Source organism: Emydura macquarii, unplaced genomic scaffold, assembly GCF_026122565.2.
Source record: "Emydura macquarii macquarii isolate MOO-44397 ecotype Brisbane River unplaced genomic scaffold, CSIRO-AGI_Emac_v2 contig_2531, whole genome shotgun sequence".
Taxonomy (NCBI): Eukaryota; Metazoa; Chordata; order Testudines; family Chelidae; genus Emydura; species Emydura macquarii.
Genome location: NW_027132668.1, coordinates 468,227 through 489,356, shown reverse-complemented (window position 1 = coordinate 489,356; position 21,130 = coordinate 468,227). Strand labels below are relative to the sequence as shown.

The following is a 21,130-nucleotide window of genomic DNA, read 5'->3' as shown; positions in this document are numbered from 1 at the left end:
CAGTAGCAATTTTAATTACTACTATCTTATTATAAATGTTCAGCTATGTGGCAAGAGAGTGTAATCACATCAGCATCCATTGTTTCATTAGTGAAGAATAACATTAATATACTATGACACTGTATTGATTTGATAGTCACTCTTTCCCAATAACAATAAAACCTTTATATTTTATTAATAGAACAATGCAGTTCTTGTCCATTACACTCCCTTTTATTGTTGCTGAGCTGCAGTGCTTTTTATGAATAAAACGATAAAGTCTGTTAAATTGCTTAGCCCATCTGCCTGCACCATTCACTTGAAGTTCCCAAGCTACTTTTATATGATGAAATGTTACCAATGTAGCTGTGATAATTGATTGTTCCATTGTTGCTAGTGATGGTAGAAGAGGGATTTGAGGGAATTTTTTTCTTTTAATTTAAAATTTTAAAATACCCACCGTAATCTGTTAACATGCTTATCTGACAAAATCTCTTTTGCTTTAAGTGTCCTCACATTCTTAGTTCAACTGAGATGGAAAGATGGAACTGTTAACATAGCCTTGCAATTATTTTGTTCTCACCCACTCTGCTTGTGGAACCATACTACAGTATGAAAAAAAGACATTCTGGGTGTCTTTATAAATAGAAAGCACAATAGATACAACTTAAATTAGACACAATACCTAAACCTGGATGGTGAGATCCTCCCCTCTATTCTGTTCCCTTTGCACTACGTGAAAGGGCCGGAGCGATGTAAAGGGATTCTAAAAGCCCTCTCTCAGGAGAGAGGATTGCCCCTGTGGAGAGCACAGACACTGTGAAAGTCAGGCATGAGGCTGTCCTTCAATGGCCCCTTCACAAGCCCTGAGTGTTTGGGGAATGCCAGGGGCAGGAAGAGATGTGTTGACGGTTGTAACACTGCAGAGATTCTGGGCAGCGCTGAAGTCCCTAGGGCAGCCCAGAGGCTGCTGTAACTTAGGTAGGATCCCAAGCTGTCTAAATTGTGCCAGAGGCCACTCCAGCCTCCAGAATGGCCCAGAAGTCAGAGTGCAGAAAGGTGGAATAAAACCAACATAGGCCCCATTCACCCTGGGCTGCAAGTTATGCACTATGCCTCTGAGGGTCTATCTGCACTACAGTCAGAGGTGTGACTACAGTACTATAGACATACTGGCGTTCCTTTTAGTTTGAATAACAGTAACAGTGAAGCTGCAGCAGCATGGGCTAGCCACTTGAGTATGTACCCAGCACTCTGTGCTGCTGCCCATGCTGCTGAGGCTTCACTACTATTGTCATTCAAGATAGCTAGATCAAAGCAAGCTTGGGTATGTCAACTCATGCAGTAGTCACCCCTGTACTTGCCATGTGACGAACCCTTACAGGCACAGCACAAAATCTCACGCAGAGGCTTAAATGACAAAACTCTCATTCATAATTTTGCCAGATCAGGTCCATAAATTGTCTGAACAATTGGGTAATACAAAGAAAAGTCCATTTCCAAAATTATTTGCTCTGTGGCATGTGCAGTTTCTTAAGCTATAGTTTGCAAACAACGTTTTTGCCATTACTAAATGTGACCCCTTCTCCCGCTCCATTATTTGTCTATGACAGTGGTTCTCAAATTGTGGTCCAGGTATAAAAAGACAGACCAATATTGCCAATATTAAATACTTTCTTAATATTTCTTTTCCATGAAATTTCTTGCTATAGTTGTCACAGGCATGTTATTTGAACAACAATGGAAGGGGGGATGTGTCCATGCAATCATTAATGGAAGGAGAGGTCGTCCATGAGACAATCTAATTATTAACATGTACAGTGGAACCCCTGTTTTGCAAACTAACTGGGGATTCAATTAATAAAATTGAATATCTCAAAATTATAGTAAGTACGATGCATAAGTTGATGTATGGTGCACTGCACTGCTTTCTTCTTGTCCTTCACACCCGTGCAAAGCAATTTTCAGTGCACTGAAGGCAACAACTGAAGGAATCAGAATGTAAAGGGATGTTGACATTTTCTTCATTGACTTCAGCTTCATTATGTGAATCCATACTGACTGTTCAGCATGGGTAGGCAGCAGTTCTGCAGAAAAGGACCTGGGGGTAACAGTAGACAAGAAGCTGGATGTGAGTCAACAGTGTGCCCGTATTTCCAGGAATGCTAACAGCATATTGGGCTGCATTAGTAGGAGCATTGCCAGCTGGTCGAGGGAAGTGATTATTCCCCTCTATTCGGCACTGGTGAGGCCACATTTGCAGTTTTGTGTTCAGTTTTGGGCCCCCCACTACAGGAAGGATGTGGACAAATTGGAAAGAGTCCAGTGGAGGGCAACAAAAATGATTAGGGGGCTGGAGCACATGACTTATGAGGAGACCCTGAGGGAATTAGGCTTGTTTAGTCTGCAGAAGAGAAGAGTGAGGGGGGATTTGATAGCAGCCTTTAACTACCTGAATGGGGTTTCCAGGGAGGATGGAGCTAGGCTGTTCTCAGTGGTAGTAGATGACAGAACAAGGAATAATGGTCTCAAGTTGCAGTGGGGGAGGTCTAGGTTGGATATTAGGAAAAGCTTTTTCACTCGGAGGGTGATGAAGCACTGGAATGGGTGTCTAGGGAGGTGATGGAATCTCCATCCTTAGAGGTTGTTAAGGTGTGGCTTGACAAAGCCCTGGCTGGGATGATTTAGTTTGGGTTAGTCCTGCTTTGAGCAGGGGTTGGACTAGATGACCTCCTGAGGTCCCTTCCAACCCTAATCATCTATGATTCTATGTGATTATTTTTTTCTGGCAAGAGAAATAGTTAATATAAGTGGTCTTTTGTAAGACTGGTTTGTAAAGCTGGGGTTCTACTGTAATCCATGCTGTAAAGAAGTTTGGGAACCATCATGTTCTATGGCTTTCAAATATCCAACATTACCTTAATTCTCTGAAGGCTCCCCACCACCTCCTGTAACGAAATACCACTTTCCTTACCAAGCTGGAAAGTGCCAAATAACTGTGAGTTGCTTTGAATATATATCAGCTATGATGAACAAAACAGGCTCTGTCCAATTAACTTGTTCTAAGTAGCTTGCACTGCATATGTATTTGATCATTTTGTGTTCCTATTTGATTCATCTTCTTCCTAGCCAGGGAGTGTCTCAATTCCTGGACAGTACCTGGGTCATGTTAACACTCAAATTGCTATGTGATCCAGGACTGAGATATCCAGATTCCTTCCACAGAGCAAAACACACTTATAAGTCTTTTTAAAACAAAATCCTTGTAAACCTTTCTCCTCTTCCCTTTTGAGGCAACAGCATTGTTGCAAGGTCCCATGATATTAAAAATAATCCCCATAATAAATATAAAGAATCCATTTCAGAAAGATAATGAATATATTAATTTACGGGACTGAGTTTATTAACAGACACTGTGAACTATATGGTTTTTAATAACTTTTTTCTTTTAATTAGTACAACATTTTCATTACTGAGCTTGAGTAAAATGTTCCTTTTTCATTCCAAAGTCCCAGCTTTTACATTTAGATGCCTTCCTAGAAAAACAATAAGAAGTCCCTTGTAAAATTAGAGCAAGTCACATCTCCAAAACAGAGTAATAAAAAGCCTAAGATTGAATAGCTATTTTTAGAGATTATAACAATTGTATTTTAAATTACATGCAAAGAACTGAAGTTGTAAAGGCAAGCACTGAAAAAATAGGAAATGCCAACTAAAGCTTCCTATGCAGCTTTTTGGGGTTTTTTATTTGTGAAAGTTGAAATTCTGGAGAACAAGATGTTGCCAGAAAATACTGACAAGCTGCTAACCATGCCTGAACTATCCCAGTTCAAGCCTTGCTTGTCTGCATCCTAAGGTAGGGGCATGAGGCCTTACTGAATTATACAGGCAGTGAAGTACCAGAGTCAGCAACACTGGTCAGTGCAATAGAAGAGACAACAACTGTATAAGAATGCAAGAAGCCTGGGAAACAAGCAGGAGGAATTGGAAGTCCTGACACAGTCAAGGAACTATGATGTGATTGGAATAACCGAGACTTGGTGGGGTAACTCACACAACTGGAGCACTGTCATGGATGGATATAAAGTGTTCAGGAAGGAAAGGCAGGGGAGAAAAGGTGGATGAGTTGCACTATATGTAAGGAAGCAATATGATTGCTCAGAACTGCAGTATGAAACTGGAAAAAAGCCTGTTGAGAGTCTCTGGGTTACATTTAGAGGCAATAGCAACACAGGTGATGTCATGGTGGGCATCTGTTATAGACAACCAGACCAGGAAGATGAGATAGACGAGGCTTTCTTCAGACAACTAGTGAAAGTTTCTGGATCACAGGACCTGGTTCTCATGGGTTCAGTCACCCTGATATCTGCTGGGAGAGCAATACAGCAGAGCACAGACAGTCCAGGAAGTTTTTAGAGAGTGTTGAAGCCAACTTTCTGATGCAAGTTCTGGAGGAATCTACTAGGGGCCATGCTGTTCTTGATCTGCTGCTCACAAACTGGGAAGAATTGGTAGGGGAAGTAGAAGTAAGTGGTAACCTGGGCAGCAGTGACCATGAGGGATGGGATACAGAGTGACCTAGACAAATTGGAGGACTGAGCCAAAAGAAATTTGATGAGATTCAACATGGACAAGTACAGAGTCCTGCACTTAGGATGGAAGAATCCCATGCACCTCTACAGACTGGGGACCGACGGGCTAGGCAGCAGTTCCGCAGAAAAGGACCAGGGGTTACAGCAGACAAGAAGCAAGATATGAGTCAACAGTGCGCCTTTATTGCCAAGAAAGCTAACGGCATATTGGGCTGCATTAGTAGGAGCATTGCCAGCAGATTGAGGGAAGTAATTATTCCCCTCTATTCAGCACTGATGAGGCCACATTTGGAGTATTGTGTCCAGTTTTGGGTCCCCCAGCACAGAAAGGATGTGGACAAATTGGAAAGAATCCAGAAGAGGGCAACAAAAATGATTAGGGGGCTGGAGCACATGACTTATGAGGAGAGCCTGAGGGAACTAGACTTGTGTAGTCTTCAGAAGAAAGAATAAGGGGGGATTTGATAGCAGCCTTTAACTACCTGAAAGTGGGTTCCAGGGAGGATGGAGCTAGGCTGTTCTTAGTGATAGTAGATGACAGAACAAAGAATAATGGTCTCAAGTTGCAGTGGGGGAAGTCTAGGTTGGATATTAGGAAAAGCTTTTTCACTAGGAGGATGGTGAAGCACTGGAATGGGTTGCCTAGGGAAGTGGTGGAATCTCCATCCTTAGAGGTTGTTAAGGTGTGGCTTGACAAAGCCCTGGCTGGGATGATTTAGTTTGCATTGGTCCTGCTTTGAGCAGAGGGTTGGACTAGATGACCTCTTGAGGTCCCTTCCACCCCTAATCTTCTATGATTCTAACTCATCATCTCCTCCTGACACCCAGCACATCTTCTCGCAATGGCTAAAATAGATTGAAATGATATGGGCAGCTCTTACTGCAACTGCGATGAAGGAAAGGGAGCTGTGGGGGAATGCTGTTCTCATGACCGAGAGAGAAAAAGGGGGCTATCCCTCTGCTTTTAGTAAAGGAAAGGATCAGCTCTTATAAGAGCAGGTCAAATAAATTTCAGTGGAATGTTTTCCTTGAGAAAATTATATTTAGTTGAAATTGAAACTTTCCACATGAATTTTCTGAGTTGGTTTTGATTAAATTTTGTGTTGATTTTTAAAAAATAGCATTTCAATAAGGGAATGTTTTGACTTTATCAGAATGAAATATTTCAGTGCTTTGTTTTGAAATGACTTTTTGTTTTGAATTTCACTTTACGTTTTAAATTATGCTATAACAGTATTAAAAAGTAGAAATCAGAACAAATCATTTCAATTTTAACAAAACAAGTTTTTTCAAAAATGTTGTTTTGCAGGACATTTTGAGGGTTTTGGTCTCATTTGGAAAGAGAACAAACTTCAGAATGTTGGAATTTCCCATGAAATAGAAATTATGAGTTTCAGCCAGCTCTAGCTATAGCCCTTACTACAACTCCTGCCTTCCCTTAGATCAAAAGGGTTGGGATGCAATTGCTGCTCCTGCCATTACATTGTCTCCCCCTCAGCCTAAGCTCTGACTCTATGCCTGGGATCATGCTCAGTACAGTTGTCACATTAGGGAGTTTTTTGGTGCTGTAACATGCTTAGTATAAATGGAACATTCTGAGATCTAAGCAGCAAACCTCTAACACCCTACTAAGCATAGGCAAATGGAATTTTTCAGTTTTATAACTCCGCCAAATCTAGACACATTTTCATGGGAACAGTGAAAGGCACCTCTCTGACCCCATGACCTCCACATGACAAATTTCAACTTCCTGTTCCTTGTAGACATTAAAGCTCTTAAAAGAAATGATTGCAGGGGAGGAAATTTAACACTGGCAAAACCTCCTGTTTTTCCCTAGTCCTATCCTAAAAAATAGTTTAATCGTTTTTGCTGGAATTTTCCTGACCCCCAAAACAACAACAACAACACTGAGACAGAGCAAACATGCAATATTGCAACCCAAACAATACAAATTCTGCAAGCTTATAAACAAGTGAAAACAGGGCTTATCATGGATAGTATTAAGACATCCTAACTAAGGGCATCACTAGTAGCACCTACCTAAAATCAGAACACAGAGAGAGCTTTTTTACATGAGGTAGAGAATGTTGAGTATAGGCATGAATGCAACTCCTCTGGAAAAATGACAGCAAGAAGAAGGAAGGACTTGTTATGTGGCACAGTGGTGAGTCTGAAGTTTCATTAAATAATGGGAATTGATGCCTTTTTTTCATTAAGAACCTTGTCCACAATACTTCTGTACACTTCCTTTAGTAATATAGGCCCTATATAGATTTCAATAAGTGTTAAGCACTTAACTCTCTTTGAGGATCTGGGCCATAAGCGGCACTAATTGTTCCTATGCTACAGTACTTTCCATCAAGATGTTTTAGTACATCTATTCCTTTTAAAAATCTGGAAGTTTTCCTCACTGAAATAATGATTCACTCACTTGTAGAGTGTGGAAACAAATTTTTGATATATATGCAGAGCAGAGTTCATGGCCATGCTTTTTTTTTTTTTTTTTTTTTGAGAAGTAATCAGTGCATACTGTAAACGCTCATCAGTTACCACATGCAACTTAAATTTGCTCTGCCTGTATATAAATTCCAACAGCGTAAGCTTAAATTGTTTAACAATGTAACCTGCACCTATAGTTTCACTTGCATCTGTTAACAGTGTTTGTGAGAGGTGGGGCTATGAGCAGAGCGGTAGTGATGCATCAGGAGGGTGTCAGAACAGTGTTGAAACCTTGCAGTCAGGAACCCACTTTAGAAAGGACCTCAAATGTACCACCAATTGACACCAAGCTGGTTGCTGATGACCAGCTTTTTAATGCCAGCATGGCAAGAAGGAGCCAGACTGAGTGGACAGAGGCATGGGAGGTCAACTGGGTGTATGTAGCTCAACATTTAAAATATGTTAATAATTTTTAATGTACACTGAAAGACAAAATGCAATACGTTTTCCGAGTTAGTGGAAGTACTTAATGCAACACGAATAATAATATTAAAAGCTTTTGCCATAAATACCTCTTACATTAAAGCTACGTCTACAGTTGGAGCTAGGAGTGTGATTCTCAGCTCATATAGACATACTTGCACTAGCTCTCATCTTACTACTGCTCTATCTTCCCCCTTCTGCCCCCCTGTGGGTATGTACTTGGGGTGGCGAGCCCATGCTGCTCCTCACCGCTGCCCGTCCTACAGTGGCTATGCTGTTAGTTTTAGCTTGCTGACTTGATGAGAGCTAGCGTGAGCATGTCTGTGCAATGTGGGGATCACACCCCCACCTCTGAGGTAGACGTAGCCTAAATTTAAACTAGATTGCTGTGGGAGATTGGTTTTTTCCCCTTTTTTCTGTGTAATGATTTGAGAGGAGGAGAAAAGTCTCATAAATAGGCAATTCTTTTCATAGAAGTTCCTTTATATATCACTCTGTGACAGCTGTTGGTGAGGAAAAAAAATAAGGAACGGTATAAAATAAAATGAGTACAGATGTAGCTTTCTTGAAATTACAATTCATGTCCCAAGAATTTGGTGTAGCCTTTATTCAGCCTCGTTTCTTACAGCGCTCTGTGCTTTGCATGGTAATTAGCTCCTTGTGTTATCAATGATGTTATGCTCCTGGCTATTTCTTCAGTAATGACTGCTGTTATCCTTGACTGCAGATCCTCACATCTTCCTGCCAGACTTTGTGCGTGCGTACAAATGGTTGTTTTTTTCTGGGGCTGCCCTGACTGAGAAATGAAGGTAATGGGAAAAGCATCAAAGAACTAAAGGAATCATGCCCATTGCCTTTGACAAGTGAACTAGAGCTGCCAGCCTTTCATTGAGGGTTCATTGGAGGTTCGGGGAGGCGAGTCTGTTATGACAGATTTCAAAATGCAATGATAGGCAAATGAATCGGGTTCATCAAAGTTAGTATAAATACTAAGTTAGTAACAGCTCATCATGAAATAACACCCACAAACCTCAAACCCCCACAAAAAACCGAGCAATTAAAATATACACTGTGCAAATATTTGCTGTATGTACCTTATCAAGAGGGAGAAATGATTACATTGTTCAGATTATGGGCACCTTTAACATTAATTTGTTCAGGCATAGTGTCATAAAGTAAACACTGAAATAATACTAGAAGCAGAATACAGTTTAAAATGGGTAGATCTAGCCACATAAATAGATGAAAAGCTGGAGAGGTTTGAGTATTTGCTGCATGTGAATAATAAATAGATGATTTTTTAAAAACTTTTTAGTAAGGCAAAATTACAATAAAATGTTAACGTATTACATGGTACATTACTTATTCAGGATCAGGTTAATATTCAAAGAACCTGTCTAAAGATTCTGGCCTGCTGGCTGGAGAGTCCATTTCCACTGTGTATGCTAAAGAGGGTGATCAAATTTCTAACTACCTATCCTCTTTTTGGCACTTCTCTTGTGTACGTACTTGGTATGAAAGTTTTTCCATAACAAGACAGTCCATATTTTACCATATCACAATTCCATAATCAGATGGGTTACATTTTTGCAAAAATATGCAATACAAAGTCTAAATGCTAACAATAAAAAATTAATTAATTTGTCTTTCTGTTTAAAATATAGATCCTTTACTGGAGCACTAAGTAAGCAGGTCAGGGGATCTGTAGGAAGCTGGTATTTTGTTATAAAGATTCATCTCTTTTTAAATTTTCCTCCCCAAACTATCTAGTTCCTGGACACAAACACCATATGTGCAAGCCTGTTGATCTTTCCCTGTAAGCCCTCAAATAGATTGCCTTTTGTTGCAAACTGCAAACAGAATTTACCATCATCTAAAATTTGTATTAAAATATTGTTGCAAAGTTAAATTCAGTATTCTGAGCTCAGAAACTTGTGGATATAAGAGCCATTCTGCAAAGTGAAAAAATATGTAATGCAGTGTAATCTTGTATCTGCAGGGTTGTATGTTACTAACAGGGCAAGACCATGGGACAACAATGTTCAAAAGATGAAGAGAAAAGGGAATACAGAAGATTTTTTCAAATAATGTTTCCATATTTGCTTCTGTTTGCCTGGGCGTTGAGATTCTGTTTCATTATCACCCATTGAAAGGCATTCAGTTCACTTGGATCAAGATATAACAGTGGAGAGGAAAGATTTTTATGTTCTGCCTTGAAGAGTAATGGGCCAGGGGACAGCATTTTTGGCTTAGTTCCATGGCGTTAGAAAGGACAGATCTGTTACTGGTGAATATTTTCAAACTTACTTAATTACACTAGGAGGAGAGAGATTTAATTTTAAAACACAAAATAGATAATTTCTGAATCAAATTATAAGCAAATCTCATTTATTCACCTTTAATGTTTTGATATTAACCGATCATGCAGCCTCTGGAGATGATATATTGCTGCAGTATCATCAGCATAGCGTAGTATGCAAGATAACGACATCTTATGCCTTCTTGTGTAAAGTGAGAGCATATATGAATTGTAGTTTTTTGGTGGGGCAGGAGACTCTCTGCTCTGCAAACAAGGCATGTGGTATGCCAGGAGGGCTTCATGTGCTCAGCTGTTAATGATGCTGGTGTGATGACTAAGCATAGAACAGGTTTTTGGGTGATGGAAGGAACGAACGAAGAAAAAAAATAAAGTCCACAGAATGTTGTGATTTTTCTTCATGTGTTTTGTTCTTTTTAGTTAATTAGCAGCATCAAGTGTTTCTGTTGTATTGTTACTCCAGTCACAGCAAAAGCAGAATATTACATTCTTTGATTCATCTGTTACAATGATGAGTTCAGAATGGGAATATTTACAATTGACTGTAGTTCCTTTTTACCAGTGATTTATCAAATATTAGTAATTCTTGAAAGGTACTTTATGTTGCACCCAGTCCCTCTCATTTTGAAGTCAATGGCATAACTAACTTACTGACTTTAAAGATGACAAACTGTATTGCAGCAAAAGAGTTAAAGACAATTCATTTGTTTAATAAGCAAGGCCCATATTCAGCAAAAATATCCAGGTGTGCTGACAATAAAATACTCCCGAGTTCCCATAACCTGGCATGAAATAGCCACAAACATTTATGAAACATAAATTACTCTCTGCTTGTATATGACTGCCTTCATTCTGACTTTGGCTATCTCCCTTAGACTTCCAGAGCATATGAATTCAGACTCTCCCTCCACTGTGCCAGGAAGCTGGCTATACTGGTTATTGTATTAAGGTCTACAGTCAGCATGGTTTTCTGGGAGAAGCATGGTATTAACATAGAAGAGTAGGGCAAACAGCAATTGGCTGACAATAACGTAACGTAAGTACAACATTTTCAAAAGTGGCTAGTGATTTTAGGTGTCTAAATTGAGACATTTTAGAGGGATCTGATATTTAGAAGGCAGGTGCTCAGCACTTCAGAAAATCAGGCATGTCTCTCAAGTTGGGCACCTGAACATTGAGGCTCTCAGAATCACTGATCACCTTTGAAAATCTAGGCCAAAATTCCTAGCTCACTTCAAAAGTAATTGTTAATAATAACAATAAATACACATTGATTTTTTTCTCCCACTGTTAAAGAAAAGAGTTGGGGCCAGATTCTCCTATCTGCTAAGTTCACTGTATTCTGCATATGCAGAAATCATTTCACTTGGTGTATTGTGCAGTATAAAGTGAATTTAAACTGTTGGAGAACCACCCTGGAGAATTCCCCATGTTTAGCAGGAATCTCCAAGTCATGTAAACCTGGCAGAGGCAGCTAGACTGCCTCCTGCACCCGCTTTCCCACTTGTCAGTGCTGCCTGCTTTGGCAGAGATGCACTGTGCAGCACAAGGAAGAGGGTATGTTAGGGTGAAGATGGGAGGCAGGGGGTTGGGTTAGGGGTGGGGAGTTGACATAGCAGAGGAAGATTCCACTGCAACTAATTCTCTGCAGGCAGAAGGCCTGGTTTCAATGGGCCTTAGGCACATGCTTAAAGCTAAACATATACTTGAATGTTTTCCTGCATAGGGATGGACTTAAGGACCTGTACGAGTAACTCCTCATAACTGTGACTATGGTGCTCACTATGAGTAAGTCTGCACTGCAGTGTAAGCCCAGGTTTGAACTCAGGCTCAAGCCCAACCTTCTTTCCATCTACTCACATATTGTGCTAACCCAGGGCTCAGACCACAGGTCCCAGGACCCCACTAGGGTGGAGGATCTGGGCCTGAGTCAAGTTAGGAGCCATGGTTCAAGCCCTATTGTTTTGTAGTGTAGACTCAGCCCCACTAAACTCGTGCTCTGGGAGTCCGACAAAAGTATGCCACAGTCCCATGGTCTGACTTTTTTTGTCCTCTGGACAGTCAAGTTTGGTGGACAGTCAAGTTTTCCCTCACTGTGCCATGAACAAAAGACTCAAGCAGCCACATTTTTGGAGCGCACTAGGAAATCTGGGATATGGGTGGTTGGACTCAGCCCTGCATAATGCAGTGTAGACACTGGAGCCCCAGGCTGGGAGCCACAGTTCAACAATTCCTAACCTAGGCGTACAGATGAGTGTAGATGCTCACTCCTGGGCTACAAATCCAGGGTCTGCTAACTCAAGTTCTAATAACCCTGGGCTTACACTGCAGTGTAAACATACCCTGAGTGGCCCTTTTAGACCACTGATTTACCCATTGAACATCGCTCCAGTTTAACCACTTGATTTCATGAAAGTTTCTATATTGTTTTACAACCCTAAAATCAATAATAGGCCTAATCCTTATGGAAACAAAACTTTCCTGGGCAACCAATGGGAATTTTAACTACTAGAAGGATCCAGTCTGTTGTTACTAAACTATTGTAAATAAATTCTTAGTAAATATATTAGATCTGTATATATACAGTAAATATTTTACCTATACATATAATGTATACTCAAGGTTAAATGAACCACAACTGAAGTAAACGTAACCAGAATTTAATAGATTAAATACAATATATATTGTGGTCACTCATTTACAGAATAAACTTCTTAAAAAATAGCCTTTTCGTACAGAAAATGTAGGACATAATTTTTGAGTTTAGTACACCACAACTATTCTGATGCTAGAAACACTTGATACTGACTTGAAAATGTACCTGAATCTTGAGTATATCTCATGTAGACACGTATCCTCAAACCTACCATTTGTTATTTCTTACTTTAAAAGTCTTTTCTCTTTGTTTGCAGGACAGTGGAACAGGAGATAACAGCTGTATTGAAGAAATTTTGCGGGTAGGAACTCTTTAATAGTTCTGTTGTTATTTCATTAAATTTACCCTAAAGAAGGAAAGAGAAAGTATAGATACAAGAATTGCTACTCTGGTACCTATTTACTTTTTGAGATGTTACCTTTCTAGAAAACATGTAAAGCTGACCTATTGAGCACTGGATTTCACCATTGCTTTGCACCGGTACTGCTGACCTGACATTCACCTGGAAGCAGATGATGGGACTAAATTAGTCACTGAAATGTATAAGTATGTTTCAGGTTTACAAACCACAGAGTGTGTGTGTTATCATTAATCATGACTGTCAAAAATCTTAATTTTGGGCGGAGATCCAGGAGGGTCTTTTTTCACTTGGAGTTAATTAAAATCCATTTTGTTATTATGTTATTAATGACATTATGTTATGTCATTATGTTCATTATAAAATCAAAACATACAATATCTGCAAAGTTATTTCCATATTTTACCATCACTATATTTCATTATCACTTTTATCACAATTTCTAGTTTGTGTTCATGGAGCAAATGAATTCACTTCTGGACTTATCTGTGCTTGAATATACTTTGATATTGGATATTTTCTTAAGTAAACAAACTTAAAAGCAGCATGTGATTTTTCCCATATATATTTAACTCCTATTTTAATTGGGTTTTTTTTCAGGGGGATTATGGGTTCTCTTTTTAAAGTGGTAACCTAGTAATTTACATTTCCTAGAAAGCGGATATTATACTGAGTAAAGCACCAAGACAAATTAGACTAGCTGACATGACAAACCTTAGTAAAAACACCTTTATTCTAGTATGTTTCTACCTCTCAGACACTGTATACTCACTTCTTTTGGAACTGTTTAAGAAATACAATGATATCATTATTTGGATTAAAACTCTACAGTGGATTGTTAAAGACAATCCTCCTTTCTCAAATAATTTGTTAAATAAATCTTTTAATTCTCAGACTGGACAAATAATTTATAGAAGATTGATTATGATGGATTTCTTATGACTGTATTGGCAGAGCTTTTACTTAGCTACCATTTATAGAGCGGGCTTTTCTGAGGATGAAATGCATATTACATAATTCTATAGCCTTGGTCCCTGTTGCTTTGATACAAATTAGGTAGCAGATCATATAAATCATGAACACTTTTTTATATTTTCAGTATGCACTAGGTGGTGGATATCAGTCTAATTTACCCACTTTCATAGGTTTTTTATGCAGGAAAATTAAAGAGACCAGTTGCAGTTTTTAATTTCTCTTTTGTGTTATTTTTAAGGAGTGGAGCGTAGACAGTATGATTGGTTTAGAAATACAAAGGAAGACAGTCTCTTCCATAAGGAGCTACCTAGACTTATAAGACAATAGAGTTGAGACACAAAATACTCTGGATAATGAAGGATTGGAATTTGTGCCCTCAAAGTTGTAAAAGACAGCTTTTCTCTCTCTCTCTCTCTCTCCCACCCTCCCTCTCTCTCTTTCTCTCTCTCTTTTCCGCCTTAATTTCACATTCCCCTGGAGGATTAGTGTTGAAAAGCTACATAGTAAAATGTATTTTAAGGAGGAATTTATGCAGCACAGAACAGTGGCAGAACAGGCCCCTTGTTCTGCTCAGAATCTGCTCACAAATTCATTCACTTGGATTCAAAATGGGGGGTGGGGAATCCACTATAAGCAACTTTCCTCAAAATCTCTTGCTTCCTTCCCACAGGTGGACTTACATGTAATTTCATATTTCCCCAAAGAAAGCGCGCTTGGGAAAGAAAGTACTTAACGGCAAATTCAGTGCCCAGTTGAAGTAACCAGCTCAGAAGCTGGCCAGATGCAGTGGGAAGTAATTTTCACCTTTCCATTCTACAGTTATTCCACAGAAGCCACTGCCACCGAAACACTCACACAACACTAGAATCTTGGACCTACCCCATACCCTGTCCCCTCTCTTATACATTGGCATGCTGGGAGCCACTGTGGAGCCGAACAATGCGAACATCACCTGAGTGCCCAATGAAATCTTGACCTCCTCACCCCACTCCTTGGCACAGTGGAACTGCACCAATTCTGCTGCCAGGGGACCTTCTGTAGCTTGGAAGTTAAGGCAGGATTTGCATCTTAACATGCGAACACAAAATACTAAACTTCTCTGCTGTTTTGATACCTCACATCATAATGTTCCTAAGCTGCAGGATTCATCTGCCCAAAACTATCCTCATTTGAATAGGAACATCCACCTATGGGAACCAAATGTATCTTTAATTTTTATTAAAAATGAGAAGAATATAAAATGACCAGTGCTGATGTTGTCAAAACTACTTTACTGCAGCAAACAATTAGGTACCAGTATGTGCTAAAGAGGAGTTTGTTTGCATACTGACTAATTAATATGTTATTGAGAGGTTCTCTTGCTTTCATTTCTTCATCAGTCTTGTTTCTTCCTGAAGTTTCAATCCCTTGAACCAAAATCACCCTTGGTGTAACCGAACTGACTTCAGTAAATTTACACTGGGCCCCTTATTCTCAGTCATGTTCTGATGGTTCTCAGGGTATCCAGGACTGTGAGTCACCTTGTTACGCCTTCTGCCTCCAGCTAGAGGGAGTCTTTTTTGTGGTAGTTGGGTGTCAGCTCCATGACACTGCCAGCCTTTCAACTACTCAAGCACTTTCCTCTGGGCTTAAGGCAGCCCTTCCTTCACCTTGCAGATTAACAATCAGTGCACTTCAGTCCCCAAGCCCCCCTTGATTTGTTTCCCTGTGATATTCAGTCTCTGACACTGGCTATTCACGGTAATTCCAGATCCTCTGCACCCAAAGGTGCAGTGTACATCAATTTACCATTTTTACCCAAACCACCACTCTTGTAAACCACACAGCACTTGTAAGCACTGAAGATAAAACAAAAGTAGGTTTACTTAAGAAAGAATAAAGATTTAACTAGAAACAAACAAGAGGTTACAATGCAAAACAAAACATAAAATGCGAACCTGACTGAACTTATTAATAGTTACCTTTCCTGTGTAATAAAGTTGATTTTCCCCAGAAAGGTCAGTCTTTTGAGGAACTGCCTGGTTTCGGACAAACCATGATCCAAAAATTCATGAATGTGCCCCCCACCCTACTGCTCATCAAGGGGTTTTCTCAGTGAATGGATTCAGAGTGTCCTTCCCCTCACTCAGTTATACAGAAAACAGTCTTTGGTTTCTATTCATAGATAGGGTGAATCTCTGTTTTGTTGTAAAGTTTCTTTTTTTTACCTTTAAGTGATTTTGATTGTTTGTCATTGCTGCTGATGGTTTCCCATTCAAAGTCATAGTATTGCACAAGGCTAAACAACTGAGCCTGGCATTGCACCACTGGTCCGACAGGATGATATGACAACTCCCGCTTGCCCAAATAGGCCATTACCAAGACATCTTAGTGACTAATCTTTACTTTTTACTCCAAGTCCATAAAGCACACGTTCAATATAAATACATTATTCCTTAAATATTACCTCTCCATACATTTCAGAGTGGTTATGAATGTTGACAAGTTATGAGTTTTCTGTAGATAACTTACACATTACTCTTTATGGGTAAATATCCTGCAAGACGTATTTGGTGTAATGAGTTTGTCAGGTCTGTGGTCCGAGTTGTTTGCAAAGAATAGGGAACCCATTGCCAAGGAATTTCTGTGTCACACTTCTTCATCCTATTTACTGAATTTTCAGTCTGCCTTCTCAGGCTTAAAGACCCTGAGAGTTTAGGTGATAAATAGAGAGTTCTTAAACCTGAACAGGCATGCTGAAAATTCAGTACATAAATTGAAATTGACTTGAATTGAGGAGATGAAACAACCAAAATAAACAAAAGCTGCACAGCTCTAAAGGCAAACTACGCTTCAAAGATGTCTAGCCACCTGCTCAAGCTCAACATAGCTAACACAGAGCTTTTCATCTCCTCCCAAACACTTACCTCAGAACTTTATTCTCAACCACAGTTGACAATATCATCATCCTGCCTGTCACTCAGGCCCATAGCCTAGGCATCATCTTCAACCCAGACCTCTCTCTAGATCTTCATATCCAGGCTATATCGAAATCTTACCGATTCTTTCTGCATAACACCTCTAAGACACGGCCTTTCCTTTCCATCCACACAGCTAGAACTCTCATCTAAGCTCTCATCATCTTGCATCTTGATCACTACAACATCCATTTTCCTGGCTTTGACAAATGCAATCTTGTTCCATTCATATCCATTCAGAATGCTACGGCTGCTACAAAGAGCATTTTCATAGCCTGCACCTTTGACCACGTCACTCCTCTCTTTGCAGTCCTCCACCGGCTCCCCTTCTCCATTAGATCAAACATAAGCTAGTTGTCTTCATTTTCAATAATGATACATATGTATGTGTATATCAATATCTTTCTAAACATAGATGGAGGCAGAGAGAGAGAGAGATCATAAATATTCACTCTGTAACTTACCAGAATCCTAACTTTATACACTACTGTCCACAAAGCTTTTATTTACACTGGACACATAAATCAGATATAGCATTGATTTCTTGGATTTCAGAAACTATTTTTTTAAGCCATGCTATTTCAGTATTTTGTTTGAGCCCACATAATGCAGCAAAGACTTACCTTCTTTCAGGTCAGAATATAGATAGCTCCTGTGCAGATGAATAGGGGTGGAAAACAGCTCCAGGAGCAACAATACTTGTGCTCCCCTAAGTATAACGGCTGCACCTGTAGCCACCTGAAAGGAGTGGTTGGGAGATGGAGCTACAGTCCTGTCTCACTTCTTGTTCAGGCCAGCAGTGGCGGGCAGAACATGCTGCAGCGGCACTCCATTAAGGAAAGTAGCACCTCCACCCCCCCAGACGGGTCCCCTACTGTATCTGGAGTTGCAGGTGTCATTCTTCCTTCTTGAGGCACAGTGCCTCCCAGGGCTTTTATTAGGGCAGCATGCCTTACCCTGCCCTCTGCGTGGGTCAGTGCTTTATAGGCATGACCTGAACCTTTCGTTTGCACTGACAATGCCCAAGACTTGTGCTGTCCTGAATTTTTGAACATATATATGCGAGGTGGGATGTGTTGGTTTAAGTCTGATATTATTTGATATGTTTCCTCCAAACTTATGAGGGCTCCATAGAGTTTTTAATTCCAGCATTTAGGAAGTCTGTACCTGAAGGCCACAAAAATGGTGCACCGCTGCGGGGATTCCTGTGGGGATTTAAATTGCCACAGGGACCCCTCTAGAGAGGTTCAAAGTAATGCAAGGGTTCCTGCTGAGTTTATGAACATTGCAGGGGACTTCTAAAATCTGCAAGAATCCTTGCCCTGAGTTTACTTCATCCACCAATTTACATGAGCTGTGTCAAATTATGACTGTATCTGTCTGCATCAGGTTTTCACCCACAGGAAGGCTATACAAACATTTGGAAGAAGTGAGGGAAACATCAAGTAAAAAACTCCTAGAAGGGACCAATAGGATCATCTAGTCTGACCTCCTCCACAACGCAGGCCACAGAACCTCATCCACTAACTCCTCTAATAAACCTCTAACCCATGACTGAATTATTAAAGTCCTCAAATCATGATTTAAGGTACAGAGAATCCACCAGTAAGTGAGCTGTGCCCCATGCTACATAGGAAGGCGAAAAACCCCCAGAGCCTTTGCCAGTCTGCCCTGGGGAAAAATTCCTTCCCGATCTCAAATATGGTGATCAGTTAAACCCTGCGCATGTGGGCAAGACTCACCAGCCAGACACCCAAATAAGAATTCTCTGTAATAACTCAGAACTTACCCCATCTAACATCCCTTCACAGGCCAGTAGTCAAATATCAGTCAATTGCCAAACGAGGCTGTCCCATCATACCATCCCCTCCATAAATGTATCAAGCTCAGTTTTGAAGCCAAGTAGGTTTTTTGCCCCCATTGCTCCCCTTGGAAGGCTATTCCAGAACTTCACTCCTCTGATGGTTAGAAACCTGTATCTAATTTCAAGTCTAAACTTCCTGATGGCCAGTTTATATCCATTAGTTCTTGTGTCCACATTGGCACTGAACTTAAATAATTCCTCTCCCACCTGGTATTTATCCCACTGATGTATTTATAGAAAGCAATCATATCTCCCCTCAACCTTCTCTTGGTTAGGCTAAACAAGCCAAGCTCTTTGAGTCTCTTCTCATAAGGCAGGTTTTCCATTCCACAGATCATCCTTGTAGCTCTTATGTGCAACTGTTCCAGTTTGAATTCATCTTTCTTAAACATGGGAGACCAGAACTGCACACAGTATTCCAGATGAGGTCTCACCAGTGCCTGGTATAACGGTATTAACACCTCCCTATCTCTACTGGAAATACCTTGTCTGATGCATCCGAGGACCACATTAGCTTTTTTCATGGCCACATCACACTGATGGCTCATAGTCATCCTGTGATCAACCAATACGCCCAGGTCCTTTTCCTCTGTCACTTCCAACTCATGCATCCCCAGTTTATAGCAGAAATTCTTGTTATTAGTATAACTCCACTAGTAACCTCCCTCCAGCCTGACAGTTTACCTTTCTGTATGATCTGTTGTAGTCTCCCCTTTAACTAGCTCCTTATTCACCTTTCAATTTTCATATTAATCCCCATCTTTTCCAATTTAACTAATAATTCCCCGTGCGGAACCGTATCAAATGCCTAACTGATATCTAGGTAAATTAGATCCACTGAATTTCCTTTGTCTAAAAAATCTGTTATCTTCTCAAAAAGGGAGATCAGGTTGGTCTGGCATGATCTACCAATTACCATTAATCTTGATGTCCTTAACTACTTTCTCTCTCTTTCAAAATTTTTTCCAAGACCTTGCAAACTACTGAGGTCAAACTAACAGGCCTGTGATTACCCGGATCACTTTTTTCCCCTTTTTTAAAAATAGGAACTGTATTAGCAATTCTCCAGTCATACGGTACAGCCTTTGAGTTTACAGATTCATTAAAAATCCTTGCTAATGCGCTTGCAATTTCATGTGCTAGTTCCTTTAATATTCTTGGATGAAGATTATCCATCCCGCCCCCGATTTTGTCCCAGTAAGGTGTTCAAGTTTGGCTTCTACCTCAGATGTGGTAATTTCTACCTCCAGATCCTCATTCCATTAGCCCCCTACCACTATCCCCAAGATCATCATTAGCCTCATTAAAAATGGAGGCAAAGTATTTGTTTAGATATTCGGCCACGCCTAGATTATCCTTAACCTCCACCCCATCCTCAGTGCTTAGTGGTCCCACTTCTTCTTTCTTTGTTTTCTTCCTATTTATATTATACTATACTATTATATGGCTTTTACTATTGGTTTTAATTCTTTTTGCAAGGTCCAACTCTACTTGGCTTTTGGCTTTCCTCACTTTATCTCTACGTGTTCTGACCTCCAAGAGATAGCTTTCCTTGCTGCTGATCCCTCCCATCTTCCATTCCTTGTAGTCTTTCTGCTTTCTCTTAATCACCTGTCTGAGATGCTTACTCATCCAGCTTGGTCTACAACTCTTACCTATGAAATTTTTCCCATTCCTTAGGATGCAGCCTTCAGATAGTTCCTGCAACTTTGACTTGAAGTAATTCCAAGCCTCCTCCACCTTTAGATCCATGAGTTCTTCCGTCCAGTCCACTTCCCCAACTAATTCCCTTAATTTTTTAAAGTTAGCCCTTTTGAAGTCAAAGACTGTAGTCGCAGATCTATTTTTGTTTATCCTTCCATTTAGTTTGAACTGAATTAGCTCATGGTCACTCAAACCAAGGTTGTCCCCTACAACCAGTTCTTCTATGAAGTCTTCACTACTCGCCAATATCCAATCTAAAATGGCTTCCCGTCTTGTTGGTTCAGTAACTGTTTGGTGAAGGAATCTGTCAGCTATCGCATCCAGGAAAATCTGGGCCCTGTTATTACTACTAGCACTTGTCCTCCAGTCTATATCTGGGAAGTTAGTCTCCCATAATCACACAATTCCCAGTTGTATTTACTTCATTAAGAGCCTTAAAGAGGTCTCTGTCCATGTCCAAATCAGATCCTGGTGGTCTGTAGCACACCCCAAGCACTATCCCAGGGGAAACTCTGGTAGTTTTTTTTCCCCAGTGTGATTTTTACCCAGACAGACTCTATCTTATCAATTCCATCACTTCTAATTTCTTTACAGTCTACCTCATCACTGATATACAATGCTACTCCACCACCTTTGCCTTTCTATTGAGTTGTAATGATACACCAACACAGAAAAGCCTCTTTAGAACATTGTAATTCTGAAAAACAAATGTTTGCCAGTTTGTACATTCTAAATGAAGGGCAAGGTTTTAAAAAAACATAAGAAGACGCATGAAAAATCATAGTTAAGGTTCTGCACACATCCTT

The 21,130-nt window shown here is 40.1% G+C and overlaps 1 protein-coding gene across 1 annotated transcript in view; it reads left to right on the top strand.

The window, feature by feature from the left end:
• The window catches only part of AFF3 (ALF transcription elongation factor 3), a 478,617-nt gene that overhangs the window by 205,706 nt on the left and 251,781 nt on the right, over positions 1-21,130 (top strand). The window contains exon 6 of the mRNA XM_067563544.1: positions 12,736-12,767. Coding sequence (XP_067419645.1) covers positions 12,736-12,767 — 32 coding nt within the window. The remainder of the gene's footprint in view (positions 1-12,735; positions 12,768-21,130) is intronic.